At 50.8% G+C, this 18,271-nt stretch overlaps 3 protein-coding genes across 5 annotated transcripts; 1 reads left to right on the top strand and 2 right to left on the bottom strand.

Moving 5' to 3' along the window:
- Positions 1–912: 912 nt before the first annotated feature.
- On the top strand, positions 913–5,232 carry SUMF2 (sulfatase modifying factor 2). 2 transcript variants are annotated; one of them, XM_071765583.1, is made up of 9 exons: positions 913–1,034; positions 1,407–1,563; positions 1,892–2,006; positions 2,586–2,630; positions 2,840–2,990; positions 3,495–3,550; positions 3,969–4,053; positions 4,478–4,643; positions 4,987–5,232. In XM_071765583.1, exons 1-9 carry the CDS (start codon positions 992–994, stop codon positions 5,090–5,092), a joined length of 924 nt encoding a protein of 307 aa, XP_071621684.1. In that variant the 5' UTR covers positions 913–991; the 3' UTR covers positions 5,093–5,232. The 2 variants fall into 2 exon arrangements, with proteins under 2 accessions (XP_071621684.1, XP_071621685.1); XM_071765584.1 differs by lacking the exon at positions 913–1,034 and adding an exon at positions 1,083–1,260.
- An 819-nt stretch (positions 5,233–6,051) lies between these two features.
- On the bottom strand, positions 6,052–13,475 carry PHKG1 (phosphorylase kinase catalytic subunit gamma 1). 2 transcript variants are annotated; one of them, XM_071765582.1, is made up of 10 exons: positions 13,070–13,475; positions 10,792–10,925; positions 10,336–10,511; positions 9,957–10,011; positions 9,275–9,340; positions 8,907–9,070; positions 8,251–8,341; positions 7,173–7,326; positions 6,959–7,084; positions 6,052–6,366 (listed from the first exon to the last, which is right to left on the bottom strand). In XM_071765582.1, exons 2-10 carry the CDS (start codon positions 10,872–10,874, stop codon positions 6,115–6,117), a joined length of 1,167 nt encoding a protein of 388 aa, XP_071621683.1. In that variant the 5' UTR covers positions 10,875–10,925; positions 13,070–13,475; the 3' UTR covers positions 6,052–6,114. The 2 variants fall into 2 exon arrangements, with proteins under 2 accessions (XP_071621683.1, XP_071621682.1); XM_071765581.1 differs by lacking the exon at positions 13,070–13,475 and adding an exon at positions 11,241–11,358.
- A 1,222-nt stretch (positions 13,476–14,697) lies between these two features.
- Positions 14,698–17,185, bottom strand: CHCHD2 (coiled-coil-helix-coiled-coil-helix domain containing 2). Its single transcript, XM_071765587.1, has 4 exons — positions 16,981–17,185; positions 16,233–16,479; positions 15,513–15,675; positions 14,698–15,016 (listed from the first exon to the last, which is right to left on the bottom strand). The coding sequence occupies exons 1-4, from the start codon at positions 17,028–17,030 to the stop codon at positions 15,006–15,008; spliced, it is 471 nt and encodes a 156-aa protein (XP_071621688.1). The 5' UTR covers positions 17,031–17,185; the 3' UTR covers positions 14,698–15,005.
- Between the last annotated feature and the right edge of the window lie 1,086 nt (positions 17,186–18,271).

Here is an 18,271-nt window from a genome sequence, read left to right on the forward strand (position 1 = left end):
AGGATTAAGCCAATCACTTTAGTGTTTTGTTCTTGCTCCACAGGTAAATGAGAGAGTTTGGGTGCTTCACAATGGCTTGAGGTGTGTGTTTAAAAGTTAACTGGATATTGTCATAAAGCAGTGGGGGATTTTTAGTGCTTGTTTCTGCTGCATTAAGGTATTTATGGGTACATAGCAATATAGCAGACCTAGGCAGGACCACAGCTTTGGGTCAAGCTGACAAGGTGGTTGGGTTTGTGGGAGGGGAACAGACCCCTCTGTTTAAATTATCTTCTTTAATCCTAGTTGTGCTTTATGTTTAAATAGAGTTGGAATTTCAGACTGGATTGAGTTGGAAGGGGCCTAAAGACCATTCCCTACTACCTCTGCCAGGGGCAGGGACACTTCCCACTGGACCAGGTTGTTCCAAGCCCCATCCAACCTGGCCTTAAACACCTCCAGGGAGGGGGCAGCCACAGCTTCTCTGGGCAACCTGGGCCAGGGTCCTGCCACCCTCCAAGTGAAGGAATCATTCCCGATCTCTATCCTAAATGTCCCCTCTGCCACTTTAAAGCCATCATCCCTTGTCCCATCTCCCCAGGCCCTTGACAAAAGTCCCTCCCACCTTTCCTGGAGCCTCTCCAGGTACTGGAATTACTCTGGGATCTCAGAGCCTTCCCCAGGCTGAGCAATCCCCCTTCCCTAATCACTCAAATTACTCTAACAGCAACCTTTAGGAAAACCCAAACCAACCACCAAAACACAGCCAACCCACCGAGGCCCTGCTTGGGCGTGTGAAACGCTTCAATTCCTTGATGGTGGCGGTGGTTTTGTTGCTGGGGCCGTGTCACCAAGTGTCCCTTGACAAATCAGCCGTGTCACCCAGCGAGCGGCGGGGCCGGGCGGATCCCACCCCGTGGGGGCGGTGCCGGCTCGGGGAGGGCCCGGAAACACTTCCCGGAATCCGCAGCTGTTCCGGATCAATCCCCGGTGTGACCCTGGTTCCCCCCCCATGGCCCCCCGGGTGCTGGCGCTGCTGGCGCTGCTGGCGCTGGGTGAGCGCAGGGCAGGGGGCTGGGGTGGGCTGGGGGCGCGTCCTCTGCCCCTTGGCTTCTTGAAGCCCTAAAATCTAAGTTTTTTTCATCCCTTTCTTCTCACAGCATCAATCCCGTAATTTAACGGAGCCGCCTGGCTGATCTCACCCGACTGGGGGTATTCCTGACCCCAGAGAGACGCTGAAAATGTGACTTGAACATCTTTTCAGCTTTCTAGCCAAAAAATGTAGGACTGTAGGAATGCTAATCACTGGCACTGAAATTGCACCCAACATCCACTACATAAAGTGACTTTATAACCAATAACCAAGCTGTCCTGGGTGGTTGTGTTTAAAAAATTAAGCTTCTGATACTGAATTTCTTCACTTATAGGATCTGGGCAGGATGAAGGCATGGTGTGGCTGCCTGGGGGCACGTTTCAGATGGGATCCAGCTCCCTGGAGAAGAGGAACGAAGAGGTACCTGTCCGGGAGGTGACAGTGAAGCCATTCTCTGTTGACAAATATCCTGTCACAAACAGGGATTTCAGGTAAGATCCAAGGTTTTGTCTCTGCCAGGAGGGGGCAGGTGGTGCTGGGTGTTTTGTGTGGAGTTATATTTTATGGAAACCCAGGGTGCAGGATGAGTTTACCTGTAACTGTACCTGACTGTGAGATCTTTGAAGAGATGCAATTTGGACTTTTTAAATCCGTTAAATCCCTGTCAAACCAGGAAGGATCTGGGGCTCTCTGCAGGTGGGATGTCTGTGCATTGTGTGCGTTTTGCTTTGCTCTCAACATGTGCAGATTGCTGTGTCTGGTGATGTGACTCTTGAAGAACTCTTACCCTGAAGCCTGAGCATGTTGTATTCATGGCAGGGAGTTTGTGAGAGACAAGAAATACAAAACAGAAGCGGAAGTGTTTGGCTGGAGCTTTGTCTTTGAGGATTTTGTATCTGAAGAGCTGAAAAAAAAAGTCACCCAAAAACTGGAGGTAACTCTAAATCCCATGAGGATGAGTTTCAGTGATGATGCTGGAGGTGGTATTTCTGATCACATCCCTGTCTGGTGTCTCTGTTCTAATTAAAATAACTAAGGAGGGGAGAGCCTTGCTGGTATTACTTTTCTGCTGAGTAGCTGTTACCTCTTTGGGCAGAGTCTGCCTGTTCTTAGTGTTTTTTCATGGGTAGTTTTGCTTTTGAAACTATCAGCAGGGTTGAGCCTGGGTTGAGTTATGGTGCTCCCCTGTTCACATTCTCTCCAAACACTCAGACTGGATTCTCCACCAGCCTGGGAGAGAACAATGCATGTCTCAAAGTACTTTATTCATCAAGCCTTAAAATAGAAAAACTTCCCAGCACGGGCCTCTTGATCTGTTTTCACTTTAAAAAATGAGTGCCTCTGCTCCATTGGAAAGCACTATCAAAATACTTGTGATAACCCAGCTCAAACTGCAGCACTTAACAATTTCCAGGCTAACAGGTGCTCTTTACACACACTGCTGTAGGATGGTGGCATGGGGTGTGTGTGTGCCACCAGTTCAGCTTTAATTTGGTGTCATTTTTTTCCCCAGTCTGCCCCGTGGTGGTTGCCCATTGAGAAGGCTTTTTGGAGGCAGGTGAGTAAAACCCACTGAGGTGATTCCTCTGTGTGCTGGGAGCATGCACATCTTAGTGTGTGCTGGACTTTATCAACCAGAAATGGGGAAGTAAATAGCATCTTTGGTTGCTGCTCATTCCCTGCCTTGGTCTGTTCTGTCCTTTATTTCCTTTTGAGTTGAGAAGTTTGTAAAATCAAATAAAATCTGTTTGGTGCCATTCTTCCCAGCCCTCAGGCCCTGGCTCCAGCATTAAGGACAGGCTGGATTACCCAGTGCTGCACGTGAGCTGGAACGATGCGCAGGCGTTCTGCAAGTGGAAAGGGAAGAGGCTCCTGACAGAAGAGGAGTGGGAATTTGCTGCCAGGGGAGGGCTGGAACGTAAGTACTGCAAGCTCTGACCCTTCTCCAAGCTGAGGCATTGAGTAATGCTGGGTCTGACAGATCTAAACTTCCATCCAGGGATGTTTTCAGAGGTGTTAATGGGGGGAGCTGAGACACCTCTTTTGGCCTGGGAGTTGAAATAATAGTAGTAGTAGTAGTAGTAATAATGATAGAAGTGGCTTATCTATGTATCTTCCTAAACAAAGCATTTGTTTCAGCTAAAAATACCTTTTCTTGGGTTTGGGGTTAGGAATGACCCACCTTGTGCATATTGCTAGTGGCTTAAAGCAGTGGTTTGGAAATGGGAAGCTGTTGCTGATTCCCATCTCCCCTCACCTCTTTGCCAGTGTCTGCAGGGGTTAGACTGACAAAGGCCCAGGTATATAGCATCTGGGTGGCCTGACCTCAGAGGAAAGGGACAGGCATGAAAGCCTGGTTGAAAACAGGCAAATGGAGAGGGGAGTGACACAGGGGTAATGGGTGTGTCTTCCTCCTTGGCAGAAAGGGTGTATCCCTGGGGAAACAAGTTTCAGCTGAACCGTACAAACCTGTGGCAGGTAAGATCCTGAACATTGTCCCTTCTCACTGGGCTCTTCTGGGTTGGTGGTGAACTCGACTACAGAGCATCATATGTGGCCACCTGAGCATGGTCCTGTGCAGCAATGCAGGGCTACCTGCAGGGTACAGAAATCCAGCTCCTGGTGGGTTATCCAAAATACCCTTAGAGGGAGCAGACTCAGCCTGGCTGAGTTCAGTGCTTCCAAAAATACACATATCACTAAAAAATCATATGTAAATCTGTTTGAAAGGGGGTTTGTCTTGGGAGAACTTGAGGTGGTTGATGTCCTCTCGCTGTATGGAGTTAATTTACAACAGAGTTATTTCTATTATTTAAGTGTAATGGTCCTGTGAAGAGCAGGACTTTGTGTCACCTCCTGGTTGGGTCTTTGCTTGGAGTGATCTCTCTTCCCTCAGGGTGATTTCCCAAGGGAGGACACAGCTGAGGACGGTTATCACGGCGTCTCACCCGTGGCAGCATTCCCACCTCAGAACAACTATGGTATGGAGCAGACATCCCTGCCCTGGTTTTGGGGGTGGCATCTGCTTCCTAAATTGACACTAATTATGAACTTGAGTAGTAGCAGAGGTTTCAAGCATGATGTAGGATCTTGTCAGCATCTTGATAGAATAACCGAGCCCAGCAAAAGCGCTGCTGGTTGCTACTGAAGTTGGCTGACTTGGTGCACTTCAATGCACCAAACCAGACCCTGCTTTTAAGTAGAATTCATTTATTTTGCTCTTTCACATGATTTGCCTGATCCCAGGTGTGGTTTTTTGAGGGCATCAGATACCATGCTCTCCTGCTGGTGAGAAACAATGAGACACCTTTAAATGAGAGATTTGTTGAAGGTTGAGTTGTTAAGAGGGGCCAGTTTGCAACATAGTGCTCTCATAATCCTGACACAAAACCATCTGTGTCTCAGGGATCTATGACCTGCTGGGAAACACCTGGGAATGGACTGCATCAGAATATCTGGCCCCAGGGCTCTCATCAAGGCAGCGTGCCCAGAAAATGCACGTCCTGAGAGGTGCCTCCTGGATTGACACTGCAGATGGAGCTGCAAATCACAAAGCTCGTGTGACAACCAGGTAGGTCTGGGCAATGCCCAGGTGCTGTTTCACAGTGATTTCTTCTGCCTTGGTTATAGAAGAAGTAGATTGTATTTTAAGACCTTTGTCTGTTCCTGCTCAGTTTTTCCAAGAAGCAGTTGGGAGAACATATTGCAAATATTCCTAAAAATTTTCCTGTTATGAATATGTTCCTAATTACTTCTCAAATCATGAGTGTTTTCCATTAAGTAGTTAGAATTAAACAATTTAAATTACTCAAGGCTAGTGGAGGACATTTCTAGTCTGTTATAGAGGGCCACCTTAAAGGATGTAAATATAACCAGGGAAGATCCCTAACTTTGGGTGTCTTTTTCCCCATGAGAATGGGGAACACACCAGACTCAGCCTCCGACAACCTCAGCTTCCGCTGTGCTGCTGACACCCTGCCCATCAGGGCTGAGAAAAGCTGGATCAAACCTGACCTCTGAAGGTCACTTGAGAAGACCTGAAGGCATTTTCTCCTGTGGAGATGAACAGTAACCCCCAGCAGCCACTTTTGTTAAACCTAGGCAGTTTTTAAAATTTATAAAAATAAATATTTCAGCTAAAACTCCTTTCTGCACTGGGATTTCTGGGAATGCACAATGACTGGATTTGTCTTTAATGTCCTCTTGGTGCAGCAGATCTTACAGCTCTCCTTTCAGAGTCTGGTTTTAAATAAAGAGAGGAATGCTTGTGTGTGGGATGGGGACAGAGCAGCTCTGACCTCCAGCCCAAATGGAGCAAACACCTGCAGCCTCCATGTGACCACTTCCATGAGGGGTGGCTGCCAGGGGTAAGCCCAGGGGACATGTCCCTAGAAGGATGAATCATCATTGGTCATCATCTCCTTGGGAAATCCCAGCTTCCTACCAGCCTCCAAGCCTTCCCAGAAGTGGAACAAGGACTTCTATTGACCCTTAAACAAAGCCATGTGTGTGCTGGTTTCTAAGCTCATTGGTGACAGTGACCAATGACCCACCTCTCCCAGGTGCTGGAGCCAGCATAAGGGTTATAAACCAGCTCTGCCACCAAATCTGATGGGACCAAGAGTCTTGAGCACACATGGGGACAAGGACACCCCTCTAGGCCCTGCACATCCCTCCTTCACCTGTGGCTGCCCCAAAAGGGTCCCACTTAGGTGCCGGGCTGAACCTTCTCCATCAGGAGCTGTGGCTGCTTACAGCTCTGTTGGAGGCAGCTTCTTCAAACCCATCCCTTACAGTAGGACATGCTCTGGGGGCAAATCATAGAAAGTTAGGGGTTGAAAGGGAAAGATCATCTAGTCCAATCCCCCTGCCAGGGCAGGGTCGCTCAGGAACGCATCAAGGTGGGCAAATCCCAGGTGTCTGCTGGCTTTGCATTTGCCAGCAGTATCATTAAGAAAAAAAGGGGAAGAAACCACCAGTTGGTTTTCAAAGATTTTACTCGCCTTAACTGAGCAAACCCATGGGCATACACAGCAGGGAGATCAAAACAGCCCTTCCTCTGCTGCCAGGGTCAGCAGGACGGCCTTGCAGGTGTTCTCGAAGAGGGCAGCTCTGTTCTGTGCCTCCCCCTTCTTCACCCAGTGCCTGTAGGTCCTGAAGGCACAGGCGTCGATCAGCTTGCGGATGGGCTTCAGGGCGTAGGGGTCCCTGACCACCAGGTCCCTGGTGACAGATTTGGTCATCCGGTAGTGGTAGTAAATTCGGACGGACGCCAGGACGGTCAAGCAGATCACCTGCAGCATGGGGAAGGGACAGGATGGAATTCATGGCCAGGACTGGATCAGCACCAACTGCTATCCATGTGGCTGCTACCCAGGAGGGAGCCCGGCTCCTGGCACAGGTATTTAAGTCCTGTGGGAGCGGTACAGGTTTTTTTCAAGTGTGTCCTGAACATCAAAACTGGGGGTTAGTCCTAAGTGTGTCACCTAATGTCACTTTGTGTGCCTTTGGACCCCAAAAAAGGAAAAGATTAATCTGTTTTTATCAACTTCTGCATCACTTCATGCACCCAAGTGAAGTCAGGCTCATCCATTTCCCCTTAGAAATAATCTTTCTTCTATTTTTGTGGGGGAGGCAGGCTTTTCCCTTTTTCTTATTTTATCCTCTTCCATGAAAAAGCCCTTAGGAAGTAGCAGAAAGTGATAACAGTGCTTGGAGAAGTGTCTCCACCCAGGCCACCACATCCTGCCAAAGGCCAGGTCCTTCAGCCTCCCTGACCTCCCAGTTTCTCCCAGCTTATCTGGGGAAACCCATCCCACTGCTCGGCTCCTGCAGCTCCCAGGCTCAGGATTTGGGTGCTGAGACACCCCACACACCCAACCTCACCTTGAATTTCTGGATGGGGCTGAAGTGCCGGACCTCCTCCGCATCATACTGCTGGAAGAAGGGGTGGGCCAGCGCCTCATCAGCCGTGTACCGCTGCCGTGGGTCGACCACCAGGAACCTGGAGATCTGCAGGAGGGCACTGGGTCAACTGGGAGGGGTCCCAGGTGTTTGTAAAACCCTTCCCACATAGGATTTCCCAGCTCTGAGTGCCTACCAGGTCCTTGACGGTGTCCGAGCGGTCGTCCCACTCCGGGGAGCTGAACTGGTAATCCCCATTCATGATCATCCGCAGCATCAGCATCTGCTTGCGGTGCCAGAAGGGAGGGGAGCCAGCCAGCAAGGTGTACATGATCACCCCAGTGCTCCACCTGTGGGCAACCCAACAAGACCTGGGTGACACCCTGGGGACACCCGAGCAGATCTGCGCCCAAAAGATGGTTTGGTGCATCCCCCCAGCTGGGGCAGGGTGGGGCTTTGCCATCCTGGAAAATCAGGACACAGCCCTGCCTGGTGTCTGGTGAGGGAAGCTGAGCTCCCTGTTGGGGCTCGTTAGCCCTGATGGGTAATAAAGAGCAGGGGCTTCCCCACTCTTGGGGTTTTTGAGTTGAACTGATGTGGAGCTGCTTCTCTGGATGCTGCAGGAGTAAGATGTGAGTTGGCAGTGTTTGCTGCTCTTGGATTTTTGTATTTGCTTTTTAGGGGAGGGTGGAACATGGTGGTGCCAGCAAGGCTGGATGCTCTGGGGCTCTCTTGGTGTGTGCTGTGTTGTGGAAAGAGTCCTAGTGTGGGCTTAATGGAGTATTTAAAATGGAAAGAGGCTGAAATGCCCATGTGTGTCTTTAGTGGTTCATTACAGTTCTGATCGCTGCAGACCTGAGCCTGAAGCCACCACAATTGGTGTAAAAGTCTCCACAGGACTCAAGCTGAGTTCTGATGGGCTTACCTGAGCTGCCTGCTCTCTGAGGGGCTGCCTCGGGCTCACATCCTGCTATGGGGTGTGCTTAAAAAGCCCTGTGTCTTGGAGCCCAGCCCCTGCATTGACTTTTATGAGCAGAAAGTGTTACTTTTAGGGCAAAGCAGGGAGATGGACTCCTCCCCAAGATGCTGCTTCTCCAGCTCTGTGCCAGAGCCCTTGCTCGCTGAGACAGCCCTGAGGGGGTCTTTTTAGTGCATCATTTAATTCCCTCCAAACTCAAACTGGCTTCCATCTGCACAACTCTTGCCTGTACCTCAAAATACACATTTTGGGAGCAGGCCAAGGGGCAAGGCAGGGAGGCAAATATCTCACTCACATATCAACCTCCTTCCCGTAGCCTTGGTGCTCGTCATCCATGGAGCACTGCAGGATCTCGGGGGCCAGGTAGCCAGGTGTGCCACAGATCTCTGCAAAGACAAGGCAGAGCATCTCCCTGAGCCACCTGGGAGGGTTTGTGCCATTCTCCCTCCCACCCCTGAGCAGCTGATGAAGAGGGATTGGGATTTTGGTGGGATCCAGGTGGGTTCTTTGCAGACATTGCAATTTTTGTGCATCTCACTGGTGACTTCTCTTGGTGGATTGTAACAGCCAAAACATGAGCAAAGAGAGCAATGGGGATGCTGGTGTGTGTGGCTGCTTGTTGGATACATGGCTCTTTGCAGGGCAGGAGTTGGGAAGATGCCTTAATGTTGTGCAGTAAATGGATGGGATAATGAGGATCAGCTGGAGGGAAAAAAAATAAGCAGAAAGGAAAATGGTTCTCTTAATGCCCAGCAACTTCTTTGTGGCAAGGAATGGGATGTGGAAGGCTCATGTGTGAGCTGAAGGGGAGCCCCAAGCCAACAGGCAACAATTTGCTCCTGCAGCAGTGAGACTGGGGCTGGAGAGGCTCTACCTGCTCTCCATGGGCACTGCAGCAACAGGGTGGCCATGGGCCAGCCCAGCATAGCCCCTGCCTCCCTGCCCTCCTACCTTTGAGCTTCTCATTCTCACGCAGCTGGCAGGAGAAGCCAAAATCTGTCAGCTTAATGTTCATGTCATCATCCAGAAGGATGTTCTCTGGCTTCAGGTCACGGTGGACAATGTTGATGGAGTGGAGATACTGGATCACTTCCAGCAGTGCACGCATGATCTTCCTGGGGGTGGGGAGAGCAGCTCTGAGCACCCACAGGCACCACGCTCCCAGGGACGGAGACAGGGACAGGGACTGCACAGGGGACACAGGGGAACAGCCCAGGGTGCTGTTTTGCCCGTGGGTGCCACGCCCATTGCAAGGTCATCTTTTGAACCCGTGCTCTGCTTTTGCACCAGGATTTTCAGCTATCTGCTTCTGGCCTTACCTTGTTTCCTTCTCACTCAAGGTGACTTTCTCAGTGAGGTAGTCAAAGAGCTCCCCTTTCTTCATCCTGTGTGCAGGAGGGAAAACAGACAGGCAGTGGCTGAGATGCCACAGCAAGCCAGCCACAAGGTCTTGGGGAGGATGGTGTGGGGGTTGTTGCCCTTTAACAGCCCCAAGTCACCCTCTGCACAAAAGGACAAGCCAACTTGTTAATAAAAAGGGGTAAGAAAGTCTATATTGCTGCAAAACACGAGGCAAAAGAAAGAAAAGACTGCCCCTGGAGAGGGTGGCATTTGGATGGGATAGAGATGGGGCTCTCCTGGTGCCATCCCCTTCTACTGCTGTCCATCACACTGTTCCAGTGTTGTGGTGTCACACAAGCCCTGGTCCCACTGGGCATATAAATAACCCACAGGGATGCATCAGGCTCCCACCAAAGGTTACAGGGAAACTTGAGCAGCACTGAGCTGCTGACAGAGGGCAAACACTGCTGGCACAAGGCTGCAGTGAGCTGGCTTACAGGAACTGAGGTTTGTTTCTACCTTAAGCAAGTGCTGCTTGTCTCTCTGCTTTGCCCTGTTTGGGCCATAAAAAGCTGAAATAAGTGTTGGCTGGTGGCTGTCTGCAAAGCAGGAATGTGCTCAGGGAGTTGGTGCTGTAGGGGTGGGCAAGCTGGTACTTACAGGTCAAACACCAAGAAGAAGAAGGTGCTGGATTCATAGCTGTCCTTCAGCTGGACTGCAATAAAACATTAGGGGGCTGTGAGCACAGTGTGTAGCATGTTCCTGGACTAAAAATTGCTGATCACATTGCTAATTGTATTAATGAGGAGTTAATCTTCATCTGTGTTTTGGTTGGGAGATGACTTGGGCAGTCTGGGAACCACCTGCCTGCGTGTGGAGGGTAAAGCAGACGATGCTCTGAGCAAGCACCCTGCATCACATTAGGACCATCAGTCCTGACCCTCCCGGGCTTTCACCCCAAAACCCATGTCCTGGGGACACCCTGAAAAATAAATGGGGCAGAAAACCCCCTTGCCCTGATGCTCAGAGCCTGACTTACTGACGTTGGGGTGGCCCGAGACCTTCCGGAGAATGTCAATCTCTTTGGTGGTGGCTTCCCGCAGCTCCTGCACCTCCTTGGGGGAAATGTTCCCCGCTGTGATGTCGATGATCTTCACTGCATACTCCTGACGGGTGGTTTTGTGGATGCACCGACGGACGATGCTGCTCACCCCCCTGCCAGGGACAACACAGACAAGATTGGGGGGTTCCATACCTCCCTATCCAGCCTGACTGTGCCGTGGGCACCTGGGCTGGTTGTTTTCATGTAACCGTGGGTTTTGCTCTGTTGCCCTGTCCTGGGGGAACAGATTTTGAGCTGATGGAAAGAGCATCTTCGTGCTATTTTTAACATGGTGCTGCTATGGCCTGTGTTCATATCAGATTCCCAGAGGATGCTGTTCCTCTGGTTATTGGAATAAGTGAAACCAGAGTTTGACAGAAAAACAAGCTTTACCTGCCCAAAATCTCCTTCGGCTCATATTTTTCATAAAATTCCTGGGATGAGTTCCAGTCTGGTAGGTCCTCTTCCTTGGTCATCTCTGATTCCTGCCTGGTGGCACTCCGGGCTCGTCTGCTGGTGCAAAAGTGCTGCAAGGAGAAAAGAGCATTAAGAGGTGCAGGCTCTACCTGGGGCAGGAGGAGGGACCTACCCTGTCCTGATCCCCCCCTCAGCAGGAAAAGCATCAAGCTGGAGAAGAGAGGAAGGTGATCACAGACCAAAAGGATGGAAATTGTAGTATGGAAATGCAAAGTAAAGCCCTCAGGACCCTGTAGAGATCGAATTGGGGCCAACAGGAGAAATCCTGCTGGATCCCTCATAGCCAGGCTACAGAAAAGGCTTTGGAAAGCACCCCAGCACAAAAAAAAAAAAAAAAAAAAAAATCATCCTGTCCTGCAGAGCACCTGCATCCAGCTCACAGCTTAGTTTTATTTGAGTCTCTCACTGAGGTCAGTGCAGAGAGAGCTGGTGGGGAGGCAGTGGCTGAGTGGCACCTTAAGCTTGCACGGTGCAAAGGCGTGTGGCAAGGCAGTGCTGGCAGAGCAGGTTCAAAGGTCCCTAGCAGCAGCCTCCCAGAATGTCACTCCAAACCCCAAAGACCACTGTGAAGCCCCAAAATCTGCATTTTTTTCCCCCTCTGATTTTTAAGACAAAAGAGTTTGTCTTAAAACTGGAATGATGTGGCTAAGAACAAGGAGGCAAAAACAGTGTTTAAAGATGAAGGGAAAAGGACTGAGGACAGCAGCTGAGTGAGTTCCTGCTGCCAGCAGCCTCCAAAGCTCCTGAAAGGCTTTTGTCCTGTTTTGGTTTTTTTCCTTTTTGTTCAGTTGGTTGGTTTGTTGGTTGGTTTTCATTTTTGTTTTGTTTGGAGGTTTTTTTGTTTGGTTATTGGTTTTTTTTTTTGGTATGTGCTGCTGTTGTTGGAGGAGTGGCATGACTATATTTTGAGGTCTGGGATAAAGGGAGGAAAAAAATCACCAAGTAGTCCTGATCCCTCCTTTTCACCAGAGTTTCCCTTTAAGCCCTGGGAACTGCGTGTCCTCTGCTTGTTCCTGCTCTTGGCATTGCTGAAATCCTGATTGTTCGTGTCCAGCTGCTCCACAAACATACAGACACCAAAAGCTGGTGTAGAAAGCAGCTCTTAAAAGCTTGGGCAGCAAAATCATCATTTTGGGGGAGCAGTTTGTGCTGGGGGAGGGAAAGTAGGCGGGCAAGAGAGCCCCAGTACTGTGCGTTTGCTTTGCCCTTGTCTCTGAGGTGGCAATAACTCCACCAGGACACTGCCAGGCAGGGTTGCAACTCTGGCTATGTTTAAATCTTGTTATCAATGTGTATCTGTCCTGACCTAGATATGAGGATCGATGCTGTAGGTCTGGTGCCCAGGTGTCTGTCTGCTGCCAGGAGAGATAATCCAGCGAGGGCAGGAGCATTTCTAAACAGCCATGAGTTTGGTTTAAGTTATAAAATTTCAACTGCTGGAAATACTGTGAACAGTGCCAAACCAAGTCAGGGCTGAAACAAGAGGCAGAATCAAGGGGTAGGGAAAATAAACTATCTCCAAGATGGGAGGGAACCAAGAGATTTAAATTTTTTGAAGCTGAAAATCAAAAGTCCTGGGGGTTGGTGTGGAAGGGCAGGAGAGCATCTGCAGAGTGCTGCTGGGCTCTGTGGTACCTTCTGGGAGGAAAGAGCCTGGGAGTTTGTTTAAAACATTCTGAGGGTACAGAAACTGTTGGTACAGAGCAGGAACAGGATACACCGGGATGATTACTGGAGCTCTGTGGGAGAGAAAGGGGGTCAGGGCTGGGGGGAAGGTTTCAGTCCCGAGGCAGGGATGGAGGAATGCTGAAGGACAGAACGCTGGAGACTGGCCCGCTGCTGTCAGCCAGGGGTTTAAATGTTCTCGGAGTAAATATTCAATAACGTGCAAATCTTTTTTTGAGATAAATCCGGAAAGCCCAAGCTAAAATCATATTTGAGGCCAGCACAGGAGCTCCCCCCGCCCCAAACCCCCTTCTCGTTCCGGTCCTTCCCTCCGCCCCTCATAGCCCACCGAGCAAAAACGAACAAGGAGACTTATTCAGCAAATAAGGGAGGGAATGCTTAAAATAATACCGAAAGCAAGTTTTTTGAGGGTAGCTCAAACCCCCGCCGTCTCCGAAACCTCCCACCCCCCCAAACCAGCGTCTCCTGAAGCCGGTTCCTTCCCGCACCGGGCTCCCGCCGGCCTCACCTCGCTGCAGGGTCTGTCACCGCCACCCCCCCCGGGCCCCGGGCGATGGCGGGCGAAGGGCAGAGGCCGGGGAGGGCCGAGGGCCTGTGCGCCGGGGAGCTGCGGCTCTCTCAGGGCTGCCGGCCGCCCCCGAGCCAAAAATAAAGCGCAACGCGACTTGGCAGCGGCGGGCGGCGAGCGGCCATGTCGGGCCGCGGCCTGAGGTGAGGTTTCCCCCCCGGGCTGTGGCTGAGGAGCGGGGGGGGGTGAGGGAGCGGGCGGAGGAAGAGCCGCGCAGGGTACGCGGAGGTTCGGGGAGTTCCTCGGAGGTACCGCGCGGCTTAACCCTTCCCTGCGCGGGGTTGGGCCCGGAGATCGATCGCCAGTGTGGTTCCTGTCTGAGCCAGCCCCCCATCCCCTCCCCCGGAGGGTGATGCTGCTGCGGGGGGGCTCGGCTCCCCCGGGACCCTCCTCCCGGCGCTGCTCCCGCACCGCTGCGGTGCTTGCCGGCCCTGAATGTCTAAAAGCATCTCCCTGCCTGCTGGGGAATGGTATTTTAGGGGATGTCTGTGGCAGGTCAGAGCCTGCACAGGCGTTTCTGGCCCGAAATGGCTTTTTTTATTCGCAGCAGGAGGGTGCCGGAGCTGGGAAGTGAGATGTCAGCTTGATCAGCAGAAGCGAAGTTTCCCATGCCATGAGGAAAGGTGGTTGTGTCCTTGTGCCCTGTGCTGGAGGTAACCCTTCCCCATTTTAATATTTTAACTTCCAGGAACTGCAGATCAGGGATGAAGGCTTTCAGGAACTGGCAGAATACCCAGCAGCATAAAAGCAGCTCAGGCAAAGCAGAACTGCAATTTTTGGTGCAGGATTATTCCCTGCCCCTGTGGGAGCTCAGCTTCCCAGTGCAGGGCTTACAACACTCCTTAAGTAGAAGCGTTTACTCTGCAGGCTCCGGGGATTTCAGCAGGGCTAAACCTGGCTGCTCCTGCTGATGGAAAATAGTTGGGTTTGCCCTTTACATCAGTAGGTACTTTTTAATCAGGTTATTTATTTTTCATCACATGGCAGCAGTAGCTCTGTTGCTCACCTGAGACAGGTGTAAGAAAAGCCACACCCACCCAGTTACCACCTTCTCATGTCAGTTCAAGACTTCCCTCACAAGATGGGAGAGAAGGAAAACCCACAGCCTCATCTTGTGTTACTGGGAACTAAGTTTCATCTAAGACTACATGATTTTGGAAGCGCCCAGCTGCTTGTTGATGCAGAAGCTTCATCAGCTAATGGCCCACCAGTGATCCTCTCTGAGCACAGGGGAGGTTATTTCTCAGCATATCCTGAATCTGAATATAGAATCTGTTTTAGTTTAAAAGTACAACAGGATGCTGTTAGGGGACCCAAGACCCGCTGCACACAGAACAACATGGATCAGACATACTTCCTTGTCCCTATGTGTTTTGATCAGAAGCTGCCTGTGGGGTTCAAATGCTCAAGCAGATGTCTGTCCCACCCAGCTAACAGCTGAGCTACAGCAGTTCTGACTCCAGCAGCTCCAGCCCTCCAGGCACCACTCCTGGCAAGCAGACAGGAGCTGCCAAAATCAGTTCTCCCCTGCTCACCCTTCAGACTGGACTCAAGGCCACTGCAGCAAGGTACTTCTAGAGAGAAGTTTATTTATGCACCATATCTTTTACATTCACTGCAACAATCAGCAAACCAGTTTACCTACATTAGCTCATTCTGCTTTGTTGTTCATTCTTCCATTTTGTGCTGTATTAATTGGCGGCTTTAAGTATCACATCTGTAGCAGCTATGGCAGGAATCAAGCCACAAGGAGAGTTAAGTGTGAATATATGAACTAACAAGATAACAGACATCTTTAGACTTTATTACTGAAGCTTTTTTTCATTCACAGGTCAGTTCTTGTAAAGATGGCCTTCAACAACGTTGATCTGAAGGCTTAGGCTAAACCTGAAAGGGAAGAAGTTACCACAGTTAATTAAGTTTTGAATCCCTAAGTGGCAGGTGGTCTTCCTTGCTGTAAAGCAGGTGGATGTTGGGGTGTTCCCTCTCCCCTCAACTATTTGCAGACTCCAGCAGCCCAGCCCAACATCAGCATTTTCATTTCCTCACTCCCAGGCCAGGGTGAGTTGTGCGGAACAGGCACCTGCTCCAGGCCAGCTGTGCTGATGTCTGCTGTCACCTCTCCCACACTGTCACCACCAGCCCATGCACCAGCACAAAATCTTCAGGAATTTACCCTCTCTCCACCTCCCACCTCCTCCCCAGCTACACACAGAGGACCAAAACAGGAACCCTAACAGCAGTTTGCTTTAACTGACGGCACCACGTGTGTTTTGCATCAATTCCCATTCTTTACTGGATGGATGGATAAAACCAGGGTGTTCCCACCATAACTTTACTGCTTAGCTGCTGTAGTAGTTGTCTGGTAACACTGTCTGCTTACCATTAGCAAACCTGCACTGCTTCAGCACTTCACTGAAGCCCTCACACAGCTTGAGGTCAGTCTGGTTCTGGGCACACTCCAGGAATTGCTTCATTTCATACTGGCAAGGAGCAACCTGTGACTGCTGCTGCTGGTAGGAGGCAGGCTGAGCTGCCTGGGGCTCCTGAAATGGCAGAAACCTCCATGAGCACCCTGGCAACAGCTCCAGGCCATGAAGATAAACCAGCCCAGTACTGCTTGCTGGGTATTTCTTCTTTGCATTTTTAGTCAAAATGTTGTGTTGCTTTTTAAATGGAACACAAGTAATGGGCTTAAGTACAAAACAGTTCCCAGCAGTGGCAGGGACAGTTTTGTAAGTTACACTTGGGTAACTCTAGATTGCATTACTTTAATGTGTGAGGAGCACAAAAAGGTCTTGCAATAGATCTTGCTGTCATTACAGCTGGAACACAGAAGTTGTGTCTGACCAGAGGGGGGAACTACAGTATAAAATACCACTTATACCCTACCACAAGCACAATGCAGCCCTTTGAGCTACTTTTAAGATACTCGTGGTTACTGTGGTAGTTGCTTTGCAGACTGAGTCACTGAAGCTGCCAGTTTTCCCAGCCATGTTTTGTGGAGTCTTTATGTTTACAGCAATTACTTCAGCCTATTTGTAATTGATGTTGCAAGTTCAGTGCCCCTGGTTAATCCATGTCCAGGAATGCTTTGTCTTACCTGGTAAGTAATATCAGGCCTTGCAGCTTCAGAGCTGCTTCCTCCACCAAATCCTCCTGTAAGGGCATGACCTATGGTATGGCCAACAGCAGAGCCGACAGCAACTCCAGCAGCAGTTGTAGCCATCTGTGCCATCAGCCCAGGCTGCTTCGGGGCAGGAGCAGCCACAGCAGAAGGCGGTGCTGCTGCTGGGACCGGGGCCCGAGCAGCCGGTGCCGGTGATGCAGCTCTCATTGGCGGTGCCCGACTGCAAGGACATACAGAGAAACCTCACGTTTTCACTCCAAATCCACAACAGGCAGAGGGCGCCCGGCTCTGGGGAAGTTCCTCTTTGGTACCCCCTGCACACTGATGGCAAGAACTCAATATTCTGGTGAGTGATTTACGAACAACGGGGTTTAAAGGCTTCTTTTTGTCTGTTCGAAAGGCACGCCGCACCCCCACACCTCAAAGAACGGGGTTATTTGGCCGGAAATGAGATAGAGCCTTAAAAAAGGCTGATTAAATAAGGCCTTAAGGCTCAGGCAATGGATGGCAAGGCCCCGCCGCCCAGCAAGCACCGAGATCTACTTCCATCTACCCATCCATCCATCCCCGCAAGGCAGGCAGCCGGGCCCCCTTCCTATATCCATTACCCCCCCCCGGTGCGTCACCCAACTCCGGTAATGGCGGAAAGGCCTTCACCGCGCTGCGGCCCACACGGGGTGAGGGGGATGGGAAAGAAGGGAAGGAACCCAGCAGCCCTTACCTGGCGGGGGGCGCCACGCGGGACGTGCGGCTGCGGCCACCCCTGGGCATGTCGGCGTTGAGGAGAAAAGTCCGGAGAGAAGAAGGAAGAAACTGAGCACAGCTCCACGCACCCCCGCGCCCGCCGCCGCCTCTGAAGGTCACCGGACACCCGCCCTACGTCACCGCGCCACGGCGCACGCGCGCAAAGGCGGGGCTTGCTGAGGCTCCGCCCTCTATATATAGACCACGCCCTCTCCGTGCCCGCCTGAGGGAAGGGGCGGGGCCGGGGCGGTGTCGCCGCTCCCTGAGGCAGCGGAGCGGGAGCTGCGGGGCGGGATCGGGGGGTCCCGGGGGTCTCTGAGGGAAGGAGCCGGGAAAAGTCCTTCGGGATAACGCAGCATTGCGGGGGCTCCCTCAGCGGGGTGGGTTGCACCTGCCAGGCACCCCAAAACGAGTGAGGGGCTGTGCTGCCCCCTCAGTGCCAGGCATGCACTCAATGTGTGTGTGTGTGGTGCCTATTGAGGCAACTGTGTTCTAAGTGTTCTTAGTGTATTGATTTATTTACTTTCTATAATACGTGATTAATCAATTAATTAGTTAATTAAGCAGAGATCACGGTAGGGTGTGGCTCCAGCAAGGCCTGGCCCTGTCTCGGATGTCCCCATGGGTGGGAAGGCTCCGTGCACTTCAGTCGGGCTGGAAGGTGGCTGCTTTCTCCTAAAATAAAAAAAATCTGTGTAGTTTGGAGGCAGGTGGTGAAAGGTGGCTTGAAAAGAGGGGTATTGTATAGCCTAGGAGAGGAAAGCAATAAAAATAGCAAATGGAAGGGAATAAATAAGAGTCAACCCTTCTACTTTGCAGTCATTATCCTATATCCAAAGCTGTTTTCATAGTAGAAAGCACGGACTTGGTTAAATGGAGGGAGTTCTTTAGACCAAACACAAATTATATTTGCAGTCTGCTGTGAATTTTGAGCCTTAGGAGAGCTTTAGAAAAGAATTAACGATTTATTAAGGAGAAAGGCAGAAGTTACATCCTGTAACTTGGAATATAATAAAAATACAGGCTCTGGACTTTACTGTCTATGTCCAGATAGAGGGAAAATCTGATCCCTACTTGTTCAACTAATATAAGACACAGATTGTTTGGGTTTTTTTCTTTAGCTGTAACTCATCTTGGATAAGGCCAAGCTATAAATATGTAAGATAGGATGATTTATTTTCCTGCAGCACCCCTGTTATTTTTTTGGTTGCCCCCTCAATCTCAGTGCCCTCTTCCCTTTTCCCATTGTCTCTCTCCCTTTGTTCCCA

Source organism: Heliangelus exortis, chromosome 21 (assembly GCF_036169615.1).
Source record: "Heliangelus exortis chromosome 21, bHelExo1.hap1, whole genome shotgun sequence".
NCBI lineage: Eukaryota > Metazoa > Chordata > Aves > Apodiformes > Trochilidae > Heliangelus > Heliangelus exortis.